General features: G+C 42.3%; 2 protein-coding genes and 1 long non-coding RNA gene across 5 annotated transcripts in view; 1 reads left to right on the top strand and 2 right to left on the bottom strand.

The window, feature by feature from the left end:
• The window catches only part of CMTM6 (CKLF like MARVEL transmembrane domain containing 6), a 14,469-nt gene extending 11,766 nt beyond the window's left edge, over positions 1-2,703 (bottom strand). For 2 of the 3 annotated variants that reach the window (XR_010371686.1, XM_064444208.1), the window contains exon 1: positions 2,415-2,695. Coding sequence is in view for 2 of the 3 variants with exons in the window: in XM_064444208.1 (XP_064300278.1) it covers positions 2,415-2,537 (123 nt within the window). In the remaining variant the exon portion in view is untranslated. Of the gene's footprint in view, positions 1-2,414 lie in introns of all 3 variants that reach the window. The other variant, XM_064444209.1, reaches the window with a different exon arrangement.
• On the top strand, positions 2,009-12,281 carry LOC135312049 (uncharacterized). The gene is made up of 3 exons (XR_010371687.1): positions 2,009-2,143; positions 3,529-3,574; positions 11,253-12,281. It is a non-coding gene; the product is annotated as an uncharacterized LOC135312049 (long non-coding RNA).
• Positions 9,602-20,063, bottom strand: part of DYNC1LI1 (dynein cytoplasmic 1 light intermediate chain 1) — a 26,445-nt gene continuing 15,983 nt past the window's right edge. Inside the window, exons 5-13 of the mRNA XM_064444204.1 lie at positions 19,601-19,770; positions 18,282-18,375; positions 16,537-16,672; positions 15,734-15,845; positions 14,372-14,431; positions 14,201-14,245; positions 13,211-13,331; positions 12,869-13,027; positions 9,602-10,553 (exon numbers count right to left, since the gene is read on the bottom strand). Coding sequence (XP_064300274.1) covers positions 10,441-10,553; positions 12,869-13,027; positions 13,211-13,331; positions 14,201-14,245; positions 14,372-14,431; positions 15,734-15,845; positions 16,537-16,672; positions 18,282-18,375; positions 19,601-19,770 — 1,010 coding nt within the window. The 3' untranslated portion in view covers positions 9,602-10,440. The remainder of the gene's footprint in view (positions 10,554-12,868; positions 13,028-13,210; positions 13,332-14,200; positions 14,246-14,371; positions 14,432-15,733; positions 15,846-16,536; positions 16,673-18,281; positions 18,376-19,600; positions 19,771-20,063) is intronic.

Below are 20,063 nucleotides of genomic sequence, written 5' to 3'. Positions count from 1 at the left end.
CTGCAGGTGACTTCACAGCATTTTGTGTAATACTTGACCACTTCTATAACAAAGACAGCTCGTCTTCTGAGTGCAAGACCGTGTTTAGCAGTCCAACTGAGTGATTATCAGTGTGTAATCCCAATAACAACTCACACTCACTCTTGTGTCACCAGGCTAACAGATGTTAATTGACCATCACCATCACTGGCATTTCCAAAAATCAACACTTTCCCAGAATGGGAACATTTCTCTTATTGGAGATACCGACACTTCCACCTTCAGTAATTTCTGGAGCTTGTTTAATGTGTTTTGACCAAGAATTCTATGATCTGTGCATTTTAGCAAAGAGAAGCAAAGCGGGGGGGGAAAGCCTGTTGCAAATCAGGAGGGTAAATGGCTGTAATTCCATTTTCTTTTTCCTCTTGTTGAAGGACAGGTACAGGCCATAAACTGCTAATTCTCTAGCAACATATCAAGCAGCTATTCATCCTGTTTAGGATAATCATAATTTTCCTTTTGTTCTACCTAGAAAGCTTTTTAAATAATGCCTCTGTTCGGGTAAACAGTTCAAAACTTTGGTACACCAGTAAATTTTTGTATATAATGGTTTATTTAAGTTGGTGGAACTACTTATACAAGTGATCTGCTTGTCTGAGAGCAACAGCCAGCAGATATTTATTAATCTCCAGTAGATTAGTTAAAAAGTTTATGTGCTATTACATTTATTTATGTGCTATTACATTTATTTATTTAAAGCCTTCTTGGGTGTGATTTTTTAAAATGTTCTTAGAAAACATTATTTTTGGCAGTGTTACTGTTACCTTTACCAGCATTCAAGAATCTTATGTTTCTGGTTGAGGGTTTTGACTGCGTGCGAGACAAAGTTTAAAAACTGAACATCCTCTTTTCTATAACAGTGAAGTAATGAGAAAGGGTTGGAAATCACCTACTAGTCCTATGAGCATGTGACATATGACTAAAAAGCCACTTTGTTGCCTGGAAAACATACTCTGACACACACTTACAGTCATCTGCCCTTTCCCACTGTGGGTTTCACTACCTCCCCGACAGTACTTAAGAATTATGCTCCTTGCGTCCTTATCAGTAGTTGCACTGGCGCCTTTTGGAAGAGCCTATCACCGAGCACAGAACAAACAGGAATCCAGCTGCTGAATGTGTTCATGAATAACGTTACACGCAACAAAAAAGCAAGCAGAATAGAAGCCTTTGATTTCCCGGTGGGCACAGGACTGTCCAACATGAAGTGATGCACTGCGATGTCTTGTACAATAGGCCACCACCAACACCACACTTTTCCAGTACAATTTCCTACCACAGATCATGGAAGAAATGAGCACCCTGATTTGAGCACAGACAGCGCAGCGTGATAAGCTTACACAGGGGCTGCAGGGGCAGCAGGAGAAGGACGTCCAGATCTGAAGACCCAGCAAGCTCTTCCCAGTTCTACCGCCCTACCCTGAGGTTCAACCAAAGGCTTCTACCTCTTGTTTTCATCCAATGTAGCCCTCACAAGAAAATAATGAGTTTCCCGTGAGGTTTCCCTTTCATTTTAAACCATAGCTGAACCATGTGGGTGCAGCACTGAACCTTCAGATGCCAGCACCTACTCCTGTAGCTAGAACGTGAAAAAAGAACAGCCCTGTTACCTCCTCACCATAAAATAATCTGAACTTGTAGGGACGAAAGCATTGTAAGACACCTGCTTTCCATCTGAGCTGTAAGACTGCACAGCTTTAGTGCCCAACAGCAAAGGTGGGCTTTGCCTTTGCGAGGCCTGAGGCCGGGCTTTCCCCACCGACAGAAGTAACTCCCGTGAAGCCCGTGTGCAGCCATCATCTCCCACAGCCTGCGCTCTGCCAGCGAAGAGTTTAATTTTTAAGCGGCGAGGGATTGTCCCTAAAGCCGGAGGCCATCCTAGCACGCTCACGCCCATGCCAAAGCGGCACTTTTGGCGAGCGGGGACACCTGTGGAGCGGTGACGGGGCGGGAGCGGTGACGGGGCGGGAGCGGGCCCGGCCCGGCCGGTCTCGGCCACCCCGGTGAGACCTTCGGCCTCTCCCGGCTGCCGGCAGCCATTCTGTCCCGGCGACGGAGCGTGAGGCACGGCCGCTGCCCGTGGAGGCGGTCGGTCGGTCTATCGGTCAGTCAGTCAGTCGGTCAGTCAGTCAGTCAGTCAGTCAGTCAGTCGGTCAGTCAGTCAGTCGGTCAGTCAGTCAGTCGGTCAGTCAGTCAGTCGGTCAGTCAGTCAGTCAGTCAGTCAGTCAGTCAGTCAGTCAGTCAGTCAGTCAGTCAGTCAGCAACCGCCCGCCAGCCCCGCTCCCCCCACCTTCGCGCGCCGGCGGCCGCGCCCGCCGCTCCCCGCCGGGCTGAGGAGAGGAGGGGAAGGGAGGGGGGAGGACGGACGGACTCACCGCTTGGAACGCTTTGGCCCCCAGCTGCCATCCCCAGAGGCGCCGCAGGGTGCAGCCGAAGGGGCGGTGGGTCGGCTTGGCCTGCGGCTCGGTGGTCTCGTTGTAGACGGCGCCGTCCTGCATGACCGCGCCGCCGCCAGCTGCTGGCTGGGGAAAGCGAAAGCAAAAGGGCGGCGGCGGCTCTGGGAGGGACGTGGAGGGAAGGTGGCGGCGGCCCGCCCAGGACCCGGCGGGACCAGGGCGCTTCCTGCAGCCAGCGCCGTCGCTGCCCCCGGCGGCGTGAGGGGGGCGGCGTGAGGGGCCCGGCCGGGGATCGGGCGGGGCCCGCGGGGCTGCGCCAAGGGGCAGTCGCGCAGCGGTCGCCTCAGGCCTGGGGCCGTTCTCAGTTCTGCAAGCGGTGCTTATTAGGAAGAGTTTACAAGATTATTTACTTCCCCGTTGTCACATGAGGTTGCGATGTCAGAAGGGTTTTTTTAAACCGAAGCTTTCCCTGCTCGCATTCCCTGTGGTCAGTGAGAGAAAACACGGGTATTCCTGGTTATCTGCTAATATACTTCCATTCCTTTGCCCAGAACAACTTTTTAAAAGAAGCTACAGCTTTTGGCGCCTACCTAAGAGTAGATCGAGCCCATTGTATGTAAGCAAAGGTGTGTCATATTTGCTTTTATATTATTAATGTATTGTCCACATAACTACTATGGTCCTTCACAGTCAAGGTCAGATACATTTCACTTACTTAATTTAAGTCAGATACAATCTACTGATGGAAAAGATCATAGAATCATATAATTATTTAAGGATGGAAAAGACCTCTAGGATCATCACGTCCAACTGTCAGCCCAACACCACCATGCCTCCTAAACCCATGCCTTGAAGTGCCATGTCTACACATTTTTTGAACACCTCCAGGGCTGGTGACTCTACCACCTCTCTGGGCAGCCTGTTCCGATGCCTGACCACTCTTTCCGGAAGTAAGTTTCTCCTAATATCCAGTCTAAACCTCCCCTGGCACAGCTTGAGGCCATAATGATGATGAGGATTTGCTTTCTTAACCTTAGCTTTCTACATGCTTAGGGAACAGAGCGGGCTGTTCAGGTGCTGCCTTCTCTTTCAGAACCACACAATGAAGGGGAAGGATGCGTGCCATGGTGACTCACAAGGTAGGTGCTATTTTTAACTCCATGAAGGACCACCGTTAACTGGACAGGTGGAGTAGTATGGGCCAGGTAACAGCCGTCGGGCTGCGCTCTGTGCCAAACACGTACCAGCAGGCCGTACGTGTGACCTCGCCAGTAAGGCAACACTAGCCAGGGGAACACACGGGGTCCCCAGGCAGGATGGTACAGGCTTGTCTGTGCCATAAACAATGTTTGGCTGCAGGAATTGGCTTGAGAGGGATCTGAGTAGGGCAAGTCCTGTAATTCCCAAGGCATGGGAGTTTCCGCTAAAATAACTAAGGCATCTCTATGGGTGTGCCCTCACTTCTGCCTGGGGCTGGGATGAGTCTAACAGCTCTGCTGGCAGCATCCCAGACTGCAGGACCGAGCAGGTAGGTGTAGTCAGTAACATTTACTGTTACCACCTACAAGCCCCCAGTGCCTTCGTTACATTTTTTTTTACATGAATACATTAGAAATAGGATTACATTACAGAGGCTGGCATCTCTCTTCTGTAGGAAATTCCCTTCTTGTTTTGTTTTCTTCCTTGATAATGTCTCAAAACTGGCTGAATAACTCCAAAGCCACAAAGTGTGTGATGAGACTGTGCTGTGGTCTGAGGGAGACAGGTTTTAAAGTAGATAGATGCAATTGTCTGTTCTTTTAGGGTGTTCGGGTAGCATCTAAGGCTATTTTGTTGTTGTTCCGTGTTGAACCTTTACTAGTGTCTTAATGCAGCATTGCTAGGCTATGAGTACAGGTGTTAGTGTCGAAGACAACTGTCTTGAGGAGAGACTGCTTTTCAAGCAGTCACAGAAACACAAGCCTACGAAAAATAAAATGTATGGCAACCATCTTCTAGTTCCTGCTGTCTTTAAGAGTTGTTTTTTCTGTTCAGGCCTTCTCCAGGAAATACATATCAATGCTGCATGAACTGCAAAGGCTAGCTTGCCATTTAAAGCCTAACTTATTTAGGCCTCTATTTATGTGTTTATAAGGAGGTGCAGGAAAAGAAAAACAACAGCAAAGCTACAGGAACATGTGACAGAGAAGGAATTAAAACTGGACAAGAGCATTGGACCTGATAGCTTAAAAATACTTCAAGCATTAGGTTAAAACATACAAATGCTGCTATTCACACAAACTGCCGGTGTTCTTCACCCTTTCATCAGCACTGTCTTTCAAGTACAGTATCTCTCCTTTAAAGACGGAATGCAAATCAAAATGACAGTTATGATATTTAACAAGCCTGTTTAATGCAAATAACTGTAATTAGCTGGCTGTGATGTAATGGAAATCCCATTCCAGATGTACATCTATTAATTTCCTTCTGTTTATGTGCTACACCTGACAGAGTTTTCCAAAAAGATGAGTCTTTCTTACCCCACGGCCTCTGCTGGGATGGCAGGCCCAGAGCTAAAGGCAGGACAGGGTGGCAGAGGAGCAGCCCTGGCATTAGATCCAGAGCTGCAGTAACATCTCCAGCCAGCCAGGCAGAGACCGGGAGATCGGTGGAAGCAGATTAGTGACGGGCGACCTAGTTTTCTCCTTCATTACATCTTCTCCAAAGATACCCACGATAGTGACCAAAAAGCAATACCAATTAAGTTGAGAAAGCCACCTCATTAGGGGAGATTACAGTGTACACAGTACAGCTGTGCAACAGTTACCGCTCCTTGCTGCTGATGTTGAAATAATTCACAAAAAAGTGTGACTGGTGCTCCTCGAAGCAGTTGAGTAAATGCCAGCCGCCAGAATAAGGCGGACACAGGCCAGGGCTGCATCACTGTTTTCATGAAGTGACGCCCCGGCATCTCTTTGGCACTAGCTTTGTGCTGCGTTACAGCATGACGCCAAAGCCCGAGTCCCCCACACTCCGAACCGGCAGCAGGGCTCTGCTGAGCTCACAGTTGTTCTCTTTTTCCCATGTTCCTAAGTGCAGTTGTGGGGTTTTTTTTGCCTGTCTTCTTGGAGGGTGAAGGAGAAGGAAGTAGAGGACTAGGAAAGCAGCTTAAAAGCCCAACCACTGAAGGAGCTGGACTTGGTTTCATTTGAAGTGTGGTGAGGTTTATTGCTACTGCACAATCTGGGGAGCTCTGCTGAAGTCAGCCAGGCTGACGGGTCTCGGCTCTGGTGTTCCCACATGGGCATCTCCCCAGCTTTTTGTTCATTACTCTAGCCCCGTGCATTACATGAAGTAAATACAGGATGACTAGCTGGCAAATGGAATATTCCAAGGACTGCGACAAAGACCTCAGAAAAGAATTGAACGTGTTGCATCTGCTGAAGCTTCTCCAGCTCTTGAGGCTCTATTTTTGGGCTCAGTATTGCAACTGAACTTCACAGACCCCGATCACCATACTAACGTGGTAGAATGTGTGATTTTTAAACAGCTGAAGATGAAGAATTAGCATTTTTAACAGCTATTTCTAGAGTATCCCTTATGGCACATGAGAAAAAAAAATCCTCAATTCTTCACATTTCCCCAATGCAGGGTTAGGCCAACTCTTGTCAGCAGTTTTCTGCTTATACCTGTATGGCACAGAGCAGCATAAAGCCCTGAGGTATTTGATAGGCAATGGTTCTGCAGCTGCAGGTGCCCTACCACAAATTAAGTTTGCTCCCCAAGAAGAGGGACAGGCTGGATCATTGGGCTGGGGCCAACGGTATGAAATTAAACAAGACTCAGTGCCGGGTCCTGTAGTTGGCTCTCAACAACCCCATGCAGCGCTACAGGCCTGGGGAAGAGTGGCTGGGAAGCTGCCTGGCAGAAAAGGACCTGGGGATGCTGGTTGACAGCTGGCTGAACACAAGCCAGCAGTGTGCCCAGGTGGCCAAGAAGGCCAACAGCATCCTGGCTTGTATCAGGACTAGTGTGGCCAGCAGGAGCAGGGAAGTGATCGTGCCCCTGCACTCGGCAGTGGTGAGGCTGCACCTTGAATGCTGTGTTCAGTTTTGGGCCCCTCAGTACAAGAAGGACATTGAGGTGCTGGAGCGTGTCCAGAGAAGGGCAACAAATCTGGTGAAGGGTCTAGAAAACAAGTCTTACGAGGAGCAGCTGAGGGAACTGGGGTTGTTTAGCCTGGAGGAGGCTGAGGGGAGACCTTATCACTCTCTACAACTACCTGAAAGGAGGTTGTAGTGAGGCAGGGGTCGGTCTCTTCTCCCTAGTAACAAGTGATAGGATGAGAGGAAATGGCTTCAAGCTGCGCCAGGGGAAATTTAGGTTGGATATTAGAAAAAACTTAACCGAAAGGGTTGTCAAACATTGGAACAGGCTGCCCGGAGAGGTGGTTGAGTCTCCATCCCCGGAGAAGGGTAGACGTGGTGCTTGAGGATATGGTTTCGTGGTGGACTTGGCAGTGATAGGTTAGCGGTTGGACTCGATGATCTTAAGGGTCTTTTCCAACCATAACGATTCTATGATTCTATGAAGAGACTGCAGCCCAGCTGGGTGGTACTTGCATTTCAGATGTATCACTAGAAATTTAAGGTTAGTATAGCATGGTAGCTAGTCTGTATAACCTAAAAGTCACACGCATGTTTCAGACACTGCCATTTTCAGCTGAAAAATAGGAACTGTCTGGAAATGAAGTGGCCATTTAGTCAGAAATTTCAAGCTTAAAATCTGCAGAACAGCTTTATTATAACCATTATACTCAAAAAACCTGATGTAGGAACATGGTAGAGAGAAGGAGGAAGAGGAGATTTGTAAAATACCCCCAGAACCATTTAGTCTGAAGCTAGCAAGTTCCTTGTCTATGCAAAGGCATTTATTTGGTTTATTTATTTGGTAGTGTTTTTGCAGTATTCAGACTGTAAAGCATTTAAAAATTATTGTTCTTTATCAGACATGATCCCCCGTAGTTCTTGTATGACCCCTTTGCTTTCTGCATCTCGTATGCTAGACCGAAACTTCGTACCAAATGACACTGAAGCGTTAAAGGCACACGAGAGTGATTAGAAGCAAAATTAAAATTATTCATGCTGTTATTCTTTTTAAAATTGTGGTCATCACAAACCTCACCCAGCTACAGTTTAGGGCATGAAAGCACAAGAGAGGATTATGCAGAAGTATCATTGCTGAATTAGCTTCCTTGGTTTACCCAATTTCTTACTTAGTTTTGGTGCCTGACTTGATGGTGAACGGAAGAGAATGGGGTGAAGGAGTCACTGCCGCTACATTTTGTGAAGAGCCTCCTGTCACAGAGACTCGATTTGCACGATAGTGCTGGTAAATCCCACCCTAACTGGCTGCTCTCCTCAAAGCAGAGTCAGGGGAATTGCAACTCAAGAGGACAAAGAAACCAGCCCAGTAGCCTTGGTCTCACCAGAGGGGAACGAGAAGCCAAAGCCATGAGGTTACACAGCAACACATTCGCAAATGTTTTCCTTTTGTGGTAAAGATAGCTTTATGTCTTTTTCCCCCCAAGCAGCATGAGCAGGCTGTAGAGAGACAGGGACAGCAGCGTTAAGAGAATTTGGACTTTAAGGAGGGAAGCAGGCTACTTTAGTCTTATAGACTAAAAAGGCATGGTAGGGAGACAGCCTTTTTGTAAATAATAATTTGTAAATATTACACCCCACCCCCCCACCCTCCCCAAGACTGATCAGGGTTTAGGGAAGAAATGCCTTTAGAAGCTTTAAATATGCAGAAGTAACATTTTTGCCAACTTTGTTTTAAGAAGTGAAATTATAACGAGTCATGAGTAAGGTTTTCCCCTGTGCCAGCCTCCTCAAAAAAAGGGCACCTAGTGCAATAGCTCTTAATATATTGCACACCTAGCTTTCCGGCTTTGGAAAGGGTGTTGTGCTTTGACAGGTGCTCAAATGAGCTAAATTAAAGATTGCAGGAGCTCAAGTTTTCTTTCAAAAACCTGGACAGTACCACCTAGTGTACGACGGCGCCCTAATATCCAGCGTCTCTCCCTACCAACACGCACCACTTCCACGAGGAAGTGGCCTGGTGATGACGGGGGCAGGACCCGCTCTCTCAAGCACAGTTCAAATTCTGTTTCAAGAAGTTTACATACAGAATCTAGGGAACTGTTCCGATGCTGATGCATGCCATGCATCCATGATCTGAAGCTTAGGGTTTTTTCCCCTTCCAAGACATAATTTATTCTATGCCATTGTTCATCAGCAGGTCCTGCATCTCCCCGTGCCACCATCACCAAATCACCGCCTTAAGCACTATTTTAAGGACTCCAGTTTGAACAGCTGAACCATGGTTAAGGGTCTCTACCGAAACTTGTCAGTCCACAATTCAACATTCTGAGTCAATTTTAACTAGTCGGCATGCTGAACTCCCTAAAGTTAAGCAACAAAATGGATGTTGTTCTTCAGTAAATTTAGGTATTTTGAAAATACAGAGGTAATTCAATAGAACGGCTACAGCATGCAAGACACTACTTGGAGTAGTACCACTCCACTACTTGGAGTAATAGGAGAGAGTACTGTCATGTGCAAAACAAAGAGCATCTACCCCCTCTTCTTCAGTGTCCCAGAAGTTTTTTTAATAGTCAAAGAAATTAACATAAGACTTGTTGATTTAAAAAACTGAAAAACTTTAACTCAGTAAAGTCTCTCGGCAATCGTTTACTCAGGATATACTTTTTACACTTACTATTCTGTGGCTATTGGGGAAAAAGCAACCCTATACTGGAATCAAAACCGTAAAGTGATGCTCAATATTTGTGTTCCAAAAGCTTAAGTAAAGTCCTAACCTTGGTCAACTATTCCTTAGACAATATACTGGAGTCATCAGCAGGATCCATAGCACAACTAGCGTGCCTTTAAAACACATCACAGCAGAAACCACCCCAGTGGGAGAAGCTGGTTTTACTCCTAGGAGCAAACACTGCAGACTTATCCACTTCCTTGCAGAAACCGTGTTTTAAGGAAGTTTAAATATCTACCACTGATATTATGCACTGAGAGTCAAAATGTAAAAGCATGTTTTAAGATGTTCCACACCACATCCTTAGATTTAATAGTAAACAAACAAGAACACCATGGCTTTGATGGAAGTTATTTAAATTTGAATGCAGAGAATACTTTATTAACTGATTACAGTTTTGATGACCAATTTTAAACCGTAACTAATGTGGGAAACATAGTGGGGGACATTAAGGCCGAGCCATATATATATAGACAAATCTGGATACTGATAATCTGTACATTTAACCTCTGCTTTTTCTTTATACATCTTTTATTCAGTGTCTGAAATGAATCAAAAAGAAAAAAAAACAAAAAAACCTGGCCACTAATTTAGCCTAATATCTGGAATTAATTTTTGCATGGGTTTTTGAATGCACTGTAATTCTCAGAGGAGATAAAACAGATTTTTTTAAACCATACTCCAAATGAAGTGTTCAAGTGTAACTGGAGTTTGTTGTTGTTATAGTGTTGTGTGATTAATTTTCTCTTCCAAAAAACTAGCCATAGTTCTCTCCTTTAGAGGCTAATCTATTTAAGATGGTAATAAACTTGCCTAACAGGTTGGGAAATCAATATAAATTAAGTGCCTGTGGTGTGTATCATGTTCCTGCTCTAAGCAACCCCTATCACTGAAGTGGAAATACTTGCAATTTTACAGAATTATACTGACTTTTTGACAAAACCCAGAAAAAAATTCATTTACTATTCTTGCACCGTGAACAGCACTCCTACATGATGCGATAACTGCTTTCCAGCTGTACAGCTCCCTTTTGTAAAGTTGGGCAACACATACGGAAGACAGACAGACATCAACTGTTTCTGTTCTGAAAGATATTTCAGTTCTTTTAGTTCCAGTCACTGAAGGAAGAGGCAGAGGCAAGTTTGAATTATCCCAGAAAACTGAACACAACTGGTTTTATTTGGTGTCTTCAAGATGCTTCACCTTCTGTGGGAGATGTAGGTGATGTAGGAGAGACCATTTCAGGTTTTCGTGAAATTCTGTCCAATTCTGCCTGAACATCTGTTAAAACTGGCTTCTGACCTACAAAAGAAAGGTGCATCATGTAGTCATGTTTATGAAACAGTTTTGGGAAAGCCTATAGTATCTTTACCTTTCAAGAAACACCTGTCAAACTGAACAAAAAAGCAAAAATTCAGAAAAATATAGTTTTTGCATCAGGCAAATCCTAAAATTTGTACTGCACACTTCAAGTGCAGAGTAAAGGCATAAGGCTAAAACCCAAAAGAAACAGAAAGGAAACAGTAGAAAGTCACGTCCTTTCCTATTTCCAATTTCTCAAAGAAACTTCCGTAATTATATATTAATTGTTGGTATAGGAAGAGTTAATATAAAATATAAAATGCAGAAAAGTCCATTAGGGATAACAGTTATGAATACTTCTACACATTTTTTTTGCATCATATATATCTTAAGTAATTCTGAATGTAAATCAGGGGTTTCGCCACCGACCAGTGAAGTCAGTTCTACATTCTTGGTCAGCATAAACCCTGACACCGCTGTTCAGGGGCGCACGCAGAACCTGCGGATGGCAAATCCCTTTCTCTCCTCACCCGCTTACCTCCCTGCTAACTTGGAATGGCACTAACAGTTGTGCAGTCGCTCTTAGACCTGATCCAAGCTTAAAACACACCATTTTTGGCCCCTCCCCCCCCCCCCAATCATTTTAGTCTTAACTGCTACTCCCCAGGCTAGGTTTCTTCTTTCTTTCTTTCTTACTAGGTTTCCTGCCATGTTCTATCGCAAGAATGGAAAAGACGACAAACGGGAAAAGGCAGTGCAGAACATTAGAGTCGAACGCCGTGACAAACGTGCAGAGTACCTCGGGCTGTAAAGGAAAATTCTGACACACGTGCCGTTTTAGCAATGTCCCAGCATCCTTTCTGAAGACGCAAATTAACAGGAACTATCCACAAAGCTAATTTTTGCCAGAGGTACTGTGCTGCTCTTCAAATCATTTAAAGCCAGCTACTACCGTATCCAAATCAAAGCAGCTAGTGTTGCAAGTAATAAGCAGAGGAATTTCCCATAGCTGCTGTGGGGGAAAGTAATTCTCAAATCCCAAGCTACTGTCTTAACAGCCGATTTTCAGATTTAAAAAAAAGTGAATATTACAAATAACACTAAACACAAGACAGGAAATACTAAGGAAGGTGAAGAGGCCACATCTAAGCCAAACATTTTTAGTTTATGGTAATTCATTGAAAACCTAGTCCTTTGACATGTTAAACTGGCTACACCCTAACCCTTCACTTGTTGCATGGTAAGAAGTTCCTGATAAAATATTTCTCCTTAGTACTTTAATTGTGTTCTTGAAGTTTCTGCCACAGCCTCAGACACACTCTTCTGGAGCGCTGCCTCCGTCTCCTTGGCATCACCCGAACCCACTGGTGGCCACTCCCCACAGGAGTGTTCAGTGGGTGCTCTCTGCATCTCACATTGCATCAGCTGCATTTGTTTGAACAATCTCCACGGGCCGTTCAAACCAGCACTGCTGACTTCACCTGCAGCAGATTAGGAAGCGCTCATAAACTTTGCTAGGCCAACTGAGCTCTGCATTTGAAAAGCGGAAATGCACACATGTAAAAAATATTCAGGGTCAGACTACACAAAAACTTAGTTCGAGGGGAGGTGTTTTATTGTCTTTATATATAAATGTAAACACTAATGTCAAGTACCAACGAATCACAAGTGTTCTCATTGAAGCGCAGCGTTGCTAACCTCTGGGGAAGCGGGGGGGGGGGGGGGGGGGAGGGGAAGGTGTCTGTACAGTATGTTCTTAAGTAATACGAACATTTTTATCTGGAATAGCAAGAAGCACCAGAGTAGTCTCACATCTAGATTTACAGCAGTCACTAGTAGATATTTTAGATTAATGCTAATTAGTAATCACACCATATTTAAAAAGGTTATCAGCAGAAACTAGGTAAGTGGTTTTATAGGCTGTCACCAAACAATCAACCGAACCCTTCAGCACGTCAGAGCTAGATCACTAGCAAAAGACAATTTAAAGCTATTTTAACTCTGACAGTATTGACGTCTAAATAATATTATACCATAAGCAATTTAGTGGGATGGTGTGGAACAAAGAAAAAAAGTGAATAAGTTATGTGGACATAATTCATGCTTAAACATCCACACGGAAAGTTTTTCTTTGATCTTCTGAGAGCTATAAAAAGGTAATACTAAACTGCTGTGAAAACAGAAGCAAAAACCATATCAAATAAAACATTCAGTTAAATATAGTAATGTTCATACTTCAGATAACCTACACTAATACGAATTATATCCCCCTCCTCCAAATTCAGATTGAGCTGATCTTTTATCATTAATCATACCTGATTTTTTTGCCGATGGTGGTAAGTTGCCACCAGCACCTCCAGTGCCACCCCCTCCTGGGCTGCCACCAACGCCACCAGGGCCACCAGGGGAACCAGTTTTCTTGCTCAGGAGACTATTGAAGAAGTTAGCCAGGACTCCTTCACTAGTAGCTCCAGCTACAAGAGGAAGGAGAGGAAAAAAAAAACCCACCACATAACACAAAACCAAAACAAGCAGATTTTTTAAGTAAACACTGATTTTGTGTCTTAGTCAATCTAAATAAGTATATAAAAAAGAAAGCCGGCAAAGCAGCTAGTTTACTTCCCCAACTGTATTTGTGCCCTCATAAGAAAAGTTACCTTTCATATTGGGATCAATTTTTTTTGACCCAGTAGGGATGGGTGTAACACTGGCAACATTTGACGTTACAGATCTATTTGGTGTCCTAGGAGATCCTCCAGGAACTCTTGGAGAGGCATCCTATGCAATAAAAAAAATTCAAAGCTGAATTAGTCAATCTTCTACAGAATTAAATCATGCAGTCTAAGAGTACGTGAAATGAAGCCTTTTATTCTCACAGCTCCTCATCTTTTTTTTTTATCCCATGCAACTGAAATGACAGAGGATTAGATTTTGATGATTGTGTATAGGTTTTTTTACACTTGTATAGCAGGCTTAAAAATATTAGCTTTTCATTTCATGTCAATGAGAAACTTGAAAATCCACCTGTTACTCAGTAGTGCCTCTGACCGTAATGAAAACGGCACTGATTAGATTATAGAGGAACTACAGCAAATTTCTTGGAAAGACACCACATACCGCCAGTCCTGTGGAAAGGACTAAATACAGCCCAGGAGAAAAAGCATTATTCGTTACTTCAGGACAAGAAGTTATGCTTCTGCAAAACTGCAGTTCACCTAAAGAGGTAAAACTACCTTTACAAGATCATGTTCTCCCCATTAAACTTGTGTTACTTTTAGTTATTTTAAAGGTAATGATGTCATAGTTTTCATTTGACATTAATTTTATGCCAGAGTCTTAATATTCCTAGAGAGATAGTGCCAAATCTAGGATATAAAACTCACCAAGGCAATTCTGCCTGGCACTCTTGGGACAGAAAGGAGAGTCAACCAACTGCTTAAATGCATTCTAACATACAAGAAGAAAAGCCAGGACATTTAGCCCTTGCTGTCAATACAAGTTGTCATGACTAACTGTGAAGAAGTGTCATAATTTTAGAGCAGTATAAGATGCAGACTTTAAGCACTATGTAGTTTAACAAGCAACTCTCTAAACATATGAAAGTGAATAATTTCCACGTGATGATATTTAAAATTTTTATTACTAACCACTGGCCTTCCTGCAGCATTAGGTGGTTGTTTCGCCAACTGTGACTGCAAAAACACAAACAAACCCAGGCAGTGTTAGATATTACAGTAACTCAGAATACAACCCCAAATTTCTATTGAGGATGTGGTTAAGTGAAACACTGGCTGCTTGTTTTATAGACAGAAAATTACCTGCTGCTTCATAAGAAACACTTGGTCATCTTCTGCTACAATTTCTTTTTCATGAACAAACTGCAATTAAAAAAAAAACATCAACAGGATTTTGACAAATGTATTTCCTTTTATACATCCCTGTGAATATGACCAAGATATTCAGCAATGAAGTAAATGTGTCAAGTACTATTTTGACCACAGACCAAATTTTCTACATTTAAGACTGCTATCTCATGATTCCATTTAAGCTAAATTAGTAAGTGAAATAGATCTCAGGATCTGTAAGAAATGTTCACAGATGCACACACTCTGCAGGATGCTCATGCCTGTTCAATGTCCAGCCTTGGTACTATTTTAGTTAACTATGGCAAAAGTGACTCTGCACCTTAATTGCATCAGACTTGTACATGAACTGAATACGGACATCTTAGATCCCAGGCCTATGCATCAAATTGCAAGCATTCTCCCTCCAAATAAGCTCACCACAAAAGCTTTGCCAAAACAAGCATGGCAAATATCAGTATGAAAGTTGATAATCCAAGCCTGAAGTTTATAAGCATGCAAGAAGACCCCCCAAACCTGTCAGTTATATTTTCCTTGGACACTTATGATTTAATAAACTGCAATATATGTCTTGATTTTTTTCCCCTAAAGGTTGCAGAAAGGATATAGTATTAGTTTTCACACCTGGAAATGTGATCAGTCCCAAATTCCTAGCTTTGTTAGAAAAAGCCATAGATATATTTGCCTTCAATAACTTCTGTAGGCACGGGGCCCACCGCTCCTGGCATTTTGTTCAACAGTCCCACACGTTTTTTCAGGCAGTTCTGTTAAAGCCTTTTATTAAATAGTATGAGAGGGAAAATACGCCGAATATATGCTGAATCCATTTTCATGTATTTATTTTTGATTTTACACTGTCTCAAGCTTTCATATTTTAAATACTCCAATAGAAACAGAAAGCATTATGAAGTTATGAGCAACTCGGAGCAAGATGCAGTGGTCTTAAAAAATACTAACTCACTAAGTCAACCTGATCAACAGTTAAATGACACTTATACTTGTTTTGCTTTTAATACATATTTGGTATTGAAAAGTCTGTTTGTGGTATTGAACAATGTAACAGGCAGAAAAAAAACCCAGTGTAAGCTGGAAAAGCACTATACAGAGTAAAAATACATAACAATTTTTTGATAGCTAAGGAAGAAATGTAACAAAACAAACTGTAACAAAATAAGAAGATAAAATAAGAAAAAAACCCATGTGGTTTATCACAGTTATGCTAAACTGGAAGCAAAGTCTCAGAGAAAGAGAAACAGTCAAAAAACTGACAGGTAAATAAATGGATAAGAAGCTGAATGCCAAAACATCTCAATTTACCTTTCTGACTGGTGGTTTTGTTATGATATCTTCAAAACTGTCTTCTGCTTTTAGTGTCTGAAAATTCTCATGCAATATTCCTATCTTCTTGTCATTATCCCATCCTGCAGGACTAGATAAAGGATTATTTGGCTTTAAATTCTATTGTTACTTCAGGTTATTCTTGCATGCAATCCTGACCCACGCAGAACTGAAATCCAGGAAAGCTGTCATAGCTCCCACTCTGCTGTCATCACCGTGTACCAGTACTTAAGGGGTAGTTACAAAGAAGATGGAGACTCTCTTTTTACATGGAGTCCCATGGAGAGGACAAGAGGGAACGGACACAAGTTGCTCTTGGGGAGATTCTGACTGGACACCAGAGGGAAATTTTTCACACTGAGGACAGTCACCCATTGGAATAGTCTCCCCAGGGAAGTGGTTGACTCGGCCACGTAGGACACCTTCAAGAGTCGTCTGGACAGGGTGCTGGGCCATCTTGTCTAGACTGTGCTCTTCCTAGAAAGGGTGGACTAGGTGATCCCTGAGGTCCCTTCCAACCTGTGACTCTGTTATTGACTAGTACAACTAGATGGAGATTGGTTCACCATAACAGAGAAGAGCAAAACCTCTGGGTTTAACAGATCTCTTTGGGCCAGTGAGTATTTGTAATCTCAACCCACTGGCACTCACCAAACTCCAACTCGTGAGAATTTTAAAATTCTAGTTAACAAGCATAAACAAAAAAGGCTCTAAATGCTCTTTTAGAGTCTTGCACAAATACATTTTGTAGCCCTATAGACATAATAATGCCGATAACTTACATAAATACTGCATCTTTTTCCACAACAACAGCTGGAACATTGAAAGGAAATCCATACAACTTCTGGACTATATATTTATACACTAAATCAATGTTTTTGTTCTCCTTTACTGAAGTGTAAATAAGTGCTGCCCCATCTGAATAAACTTGTTAAAGAAAACTCAGTTTAGTGGTTAGTAAGAGATACTGAAGTGACCCTTTTTTGTTACTTTAAAGGTTATCTACTTGGTAGAATTTAGAGGGGAAATACGAAATTAAGTAGGTCAAACAACTTCCAACACTTAATTTTTGACATAAGCTATTTAGCAACTTAAATCTTTCTTTCTGTGTTTGTTTTAGGCCAACTCAGCTACTGCTTTTAAAGTAGATACAGGCTCTGCTTACTTTCAAAGCCCACAGTACCAATGGTTTCACTACGATGCTTTCAAAACTGTCTTCTGCTTTTAGCAAACAAGAATTTTTGTGCCGTATCCTTGTATCTTGCCATCATCACATCCCGCAACACAGACACTACAGCACTAACACAAGTAGCTTCAAAAATGCCAGAGATCTTTCACCTCCCTACTTGGTTTTTTAAATTAGGGGAGCGCTGACATTATACAGTGATATGCTTTTGAACGAAACGAAGGCAAACAAGTTGTGCTGTATATCAGTTACTAAAAGACCAAGAGAGTGCTTAGTATTCCAACACGGTTCAGTATCAAGTTAACACATCTTATCCACAGGATTAATAAAAGCGGCCAAGGAAGTTTTGAGTAATTTTTACTTTGGGATTATAAAAATGCCAAACCCCCTAATTTATTTCTACATGCATGCACTTCAAATTCTAGAAGAAAGTTACATAACGGGATCCGATTCCCATTCAGTGAAGTTCAGAATAGAATTCCAAGTTGTACATGGCATATACAATCAGAGACTAATTCCCACTAATCTTTTGTATTCTTCCTCCATCCACAAGCCTTACTACTGTTACCCATAATTCCATTTTGAAAAACTAGGTTTTGGAAGTCTTTTGAAGGAAGTGGGATGTTGGTACTCAACTGAGGCCTCAGGTTCTTGTCTCTCCAATAGCATTTAAAGTTCCCTTTACCACAGCATTAATGATGATGACACAATGTAGGCATATTACTGGCATCTGAAATCTAGATCTCAGCACGTCTAGTTGACTAAACACCACTGAACAGTATTTTATGCACTGCTTTTAAAAAAATGGAGTTTAAAAATAATAACAGTACAGTGACTGCTTATGTGCATTGCCTCTGTACCAATACAAGAGAAGCCAGTGGATCTTTCCTACAGCAATTCACACTTCTTTCCTTCCCTCCTCACCTCATCCTATGGAATTACTGAACACTGAAGAGACTGCATACTTGAGTCAGAAAGAATAACACGCCTTATGTGCACCTAAAGCAAGATCATACTTCAATGAATTATCTTGTTACTTTTTACGGTTCTTGTCAGCTAAGATGTGCCAATTTGCAAACTGACTCCTAAATATGGAAATGAAGGCAAGTAAAGAAATTAATGGTAAGGGACATGCTAGACTCTGGCAGCTCCATAATAAAAAAAAGAAAACAGACATTAAACCTAACAATGTCTCGGGGTAGCTGAAGCAGTAGACTGCCAGCAACAGTAAAGGAGTTACACACTCCTTTGATAGAGGTGCAAATATTCTTTTTAGCTGGTCTTAATTAATACAAAGATTTAATTGAGTCATTATCATCTTTATGATGTGTTAAAGGATACATTGTAAGCAAAACCGTCTGATATGTGACTGAATGAAGTCGAAGTGTTCATCTCTGTAGTCATGCTCTTTTTCCAGAACACTGATGGCATCACACTGTCAAGATAAACACAAAATTAACATGCCACTTTCAGGTAGCTGTTGAAATAGCAGTGCTGCTACATATCCAGTTCACAACTGAGCAAGGGGGATGGAGTGGGGTGGGTGGTGCAGAGAAAAACAAAAACCTGCCGAGATAGTTTAGAAACATAATGGAAGACTTTTTTTTAAGAAGTAATAATATAACTTGATGTGCACATACTGTGGTCAGCATTAACTTGGGAGTTAAACTGATTGCTATTTTTCATTCACTCCCCGTCCCAGCCTCCAATGCAATAACTCAAACTCTCTTTTGAGGCCTGACCCACTGAATGACACCACCATTTTCTGCACAATATTTTTTTTTAAACACTGTAGCATTACAGTACATACTATTTTTTACCCAGTTAGTAACTAGCCCTTTGCAAAGGGAGTCAAAAGCAAGAAATGTGGAAGCAGGAAAAAAAAAAAAGGGGGGGGGGGGGTGACGACACAATGGGGTGGGCAGGACAAGGGAGAGCTAGCAGGTGAGATTAAGGGTGCTTTTCAAATGAGAGGGTTAGCCTTCCAGTGAAAGAACAGCATTTACATCAAAAGGTTTATTCTTTCACTGTGGGCCAGCAGAGGCTGCGGATGCAGTGTGCTTGATGCCAATGAGAACTTAAGAGCCAGGGGGTGTGGGGGGGGAAACAAAAAAACAAAACTGGGAACAGCCACAAGAGAATTGCACCATTTTTTCTTTAGACTAAGACTTTAGACTAAGAATATCGTTACATATCCAAGAGAAACCAAAACAGATCACAGAAACACCTTGAGAACTGAGGAAAGTTAACAGAGCAGCACTTCACTAACTAGAACCCTCAAATATATTCATCTTCATAAAAAGATCAGAAATATTAAAAAGCCCAAACCCTACCAAAACACTATTTGTAGAATAAGGACGACTGTGGAGATCAAAGGGAATTCTAGTTGCTTACTGACTAGCTCATTTCTACGAACAAAACCAGGTCTGAGGTATTTCTCAATTCCTTGAAAACTGGTGTCACTAGAGGAGAAACTACTCTCAAACTAGATGCAATCACAGCTTCCAGAAAATAATCAACCTTCAACATTAAATATTTTAAAGGAATTCTTATCCAAGGTATTCAGAATGACTTAAGAACCATGTGCTTCCCACCCCGGAACCACAATTGACAGAGTTGCTTAAATAAAATATACAAAAAACCTAAAATGTGAAACAAACCTTTGTACAAACTACTACTACTGGAATGCCTAAGTTACATGTTAGTGTATCTGCACCCAGGGGTAAAATCACACTGTCATCTTTGTCTTCCTGTAATGAAGTATTTCTTCTCTGTGGAGAAGCTGGAAAATCCTCGCCTGGTTCTATATACTCCTGGAAGTCTCTTACCACTGAAAGTAAAAAAAGTTATATTAAAAGATCAGCTACTTCATTATTTCAACAATGATTTCCACTGCCATTGATCTCTAGCACTGTTGGTTGTACAGTACTTCTGTTTATGTTGAAAAAATTGAGCATGCACCAAGTGCTGACTATTTGTTTGCTCCATGCAGCACAAGACAGAACTAGTAAGTCTGAGATCTCTTTTATCAGCAGCCAGAACATGATCAGATAAAAAGTGTCCATAGGGACAGCATTAACCCATTTTTATTTTATCATTGTGGAACCACTGGGCAGTTACTAT

The sequence above is a fragment of the Phalacrocorax carbo genome, chromosome 2 (genome assembly GCF_963921805.1).
Source record: "Phalacrocorax carbo chromosome 2, bPhaCar2.1, whole genome shotgun sequence".
NCBI classification, from domain to species: Eukaryota; Metazoa; Chordata; class Aves; order Suliformes; family Phalacrocoracidae; genus Phalacrocorax; species Phalacrocorax carbo.
The sequence above is the reverse complement of the archived record's forward strand: the minus strand, read 5'-3'. Positions and strand labels throughout refer to the sequence as shown.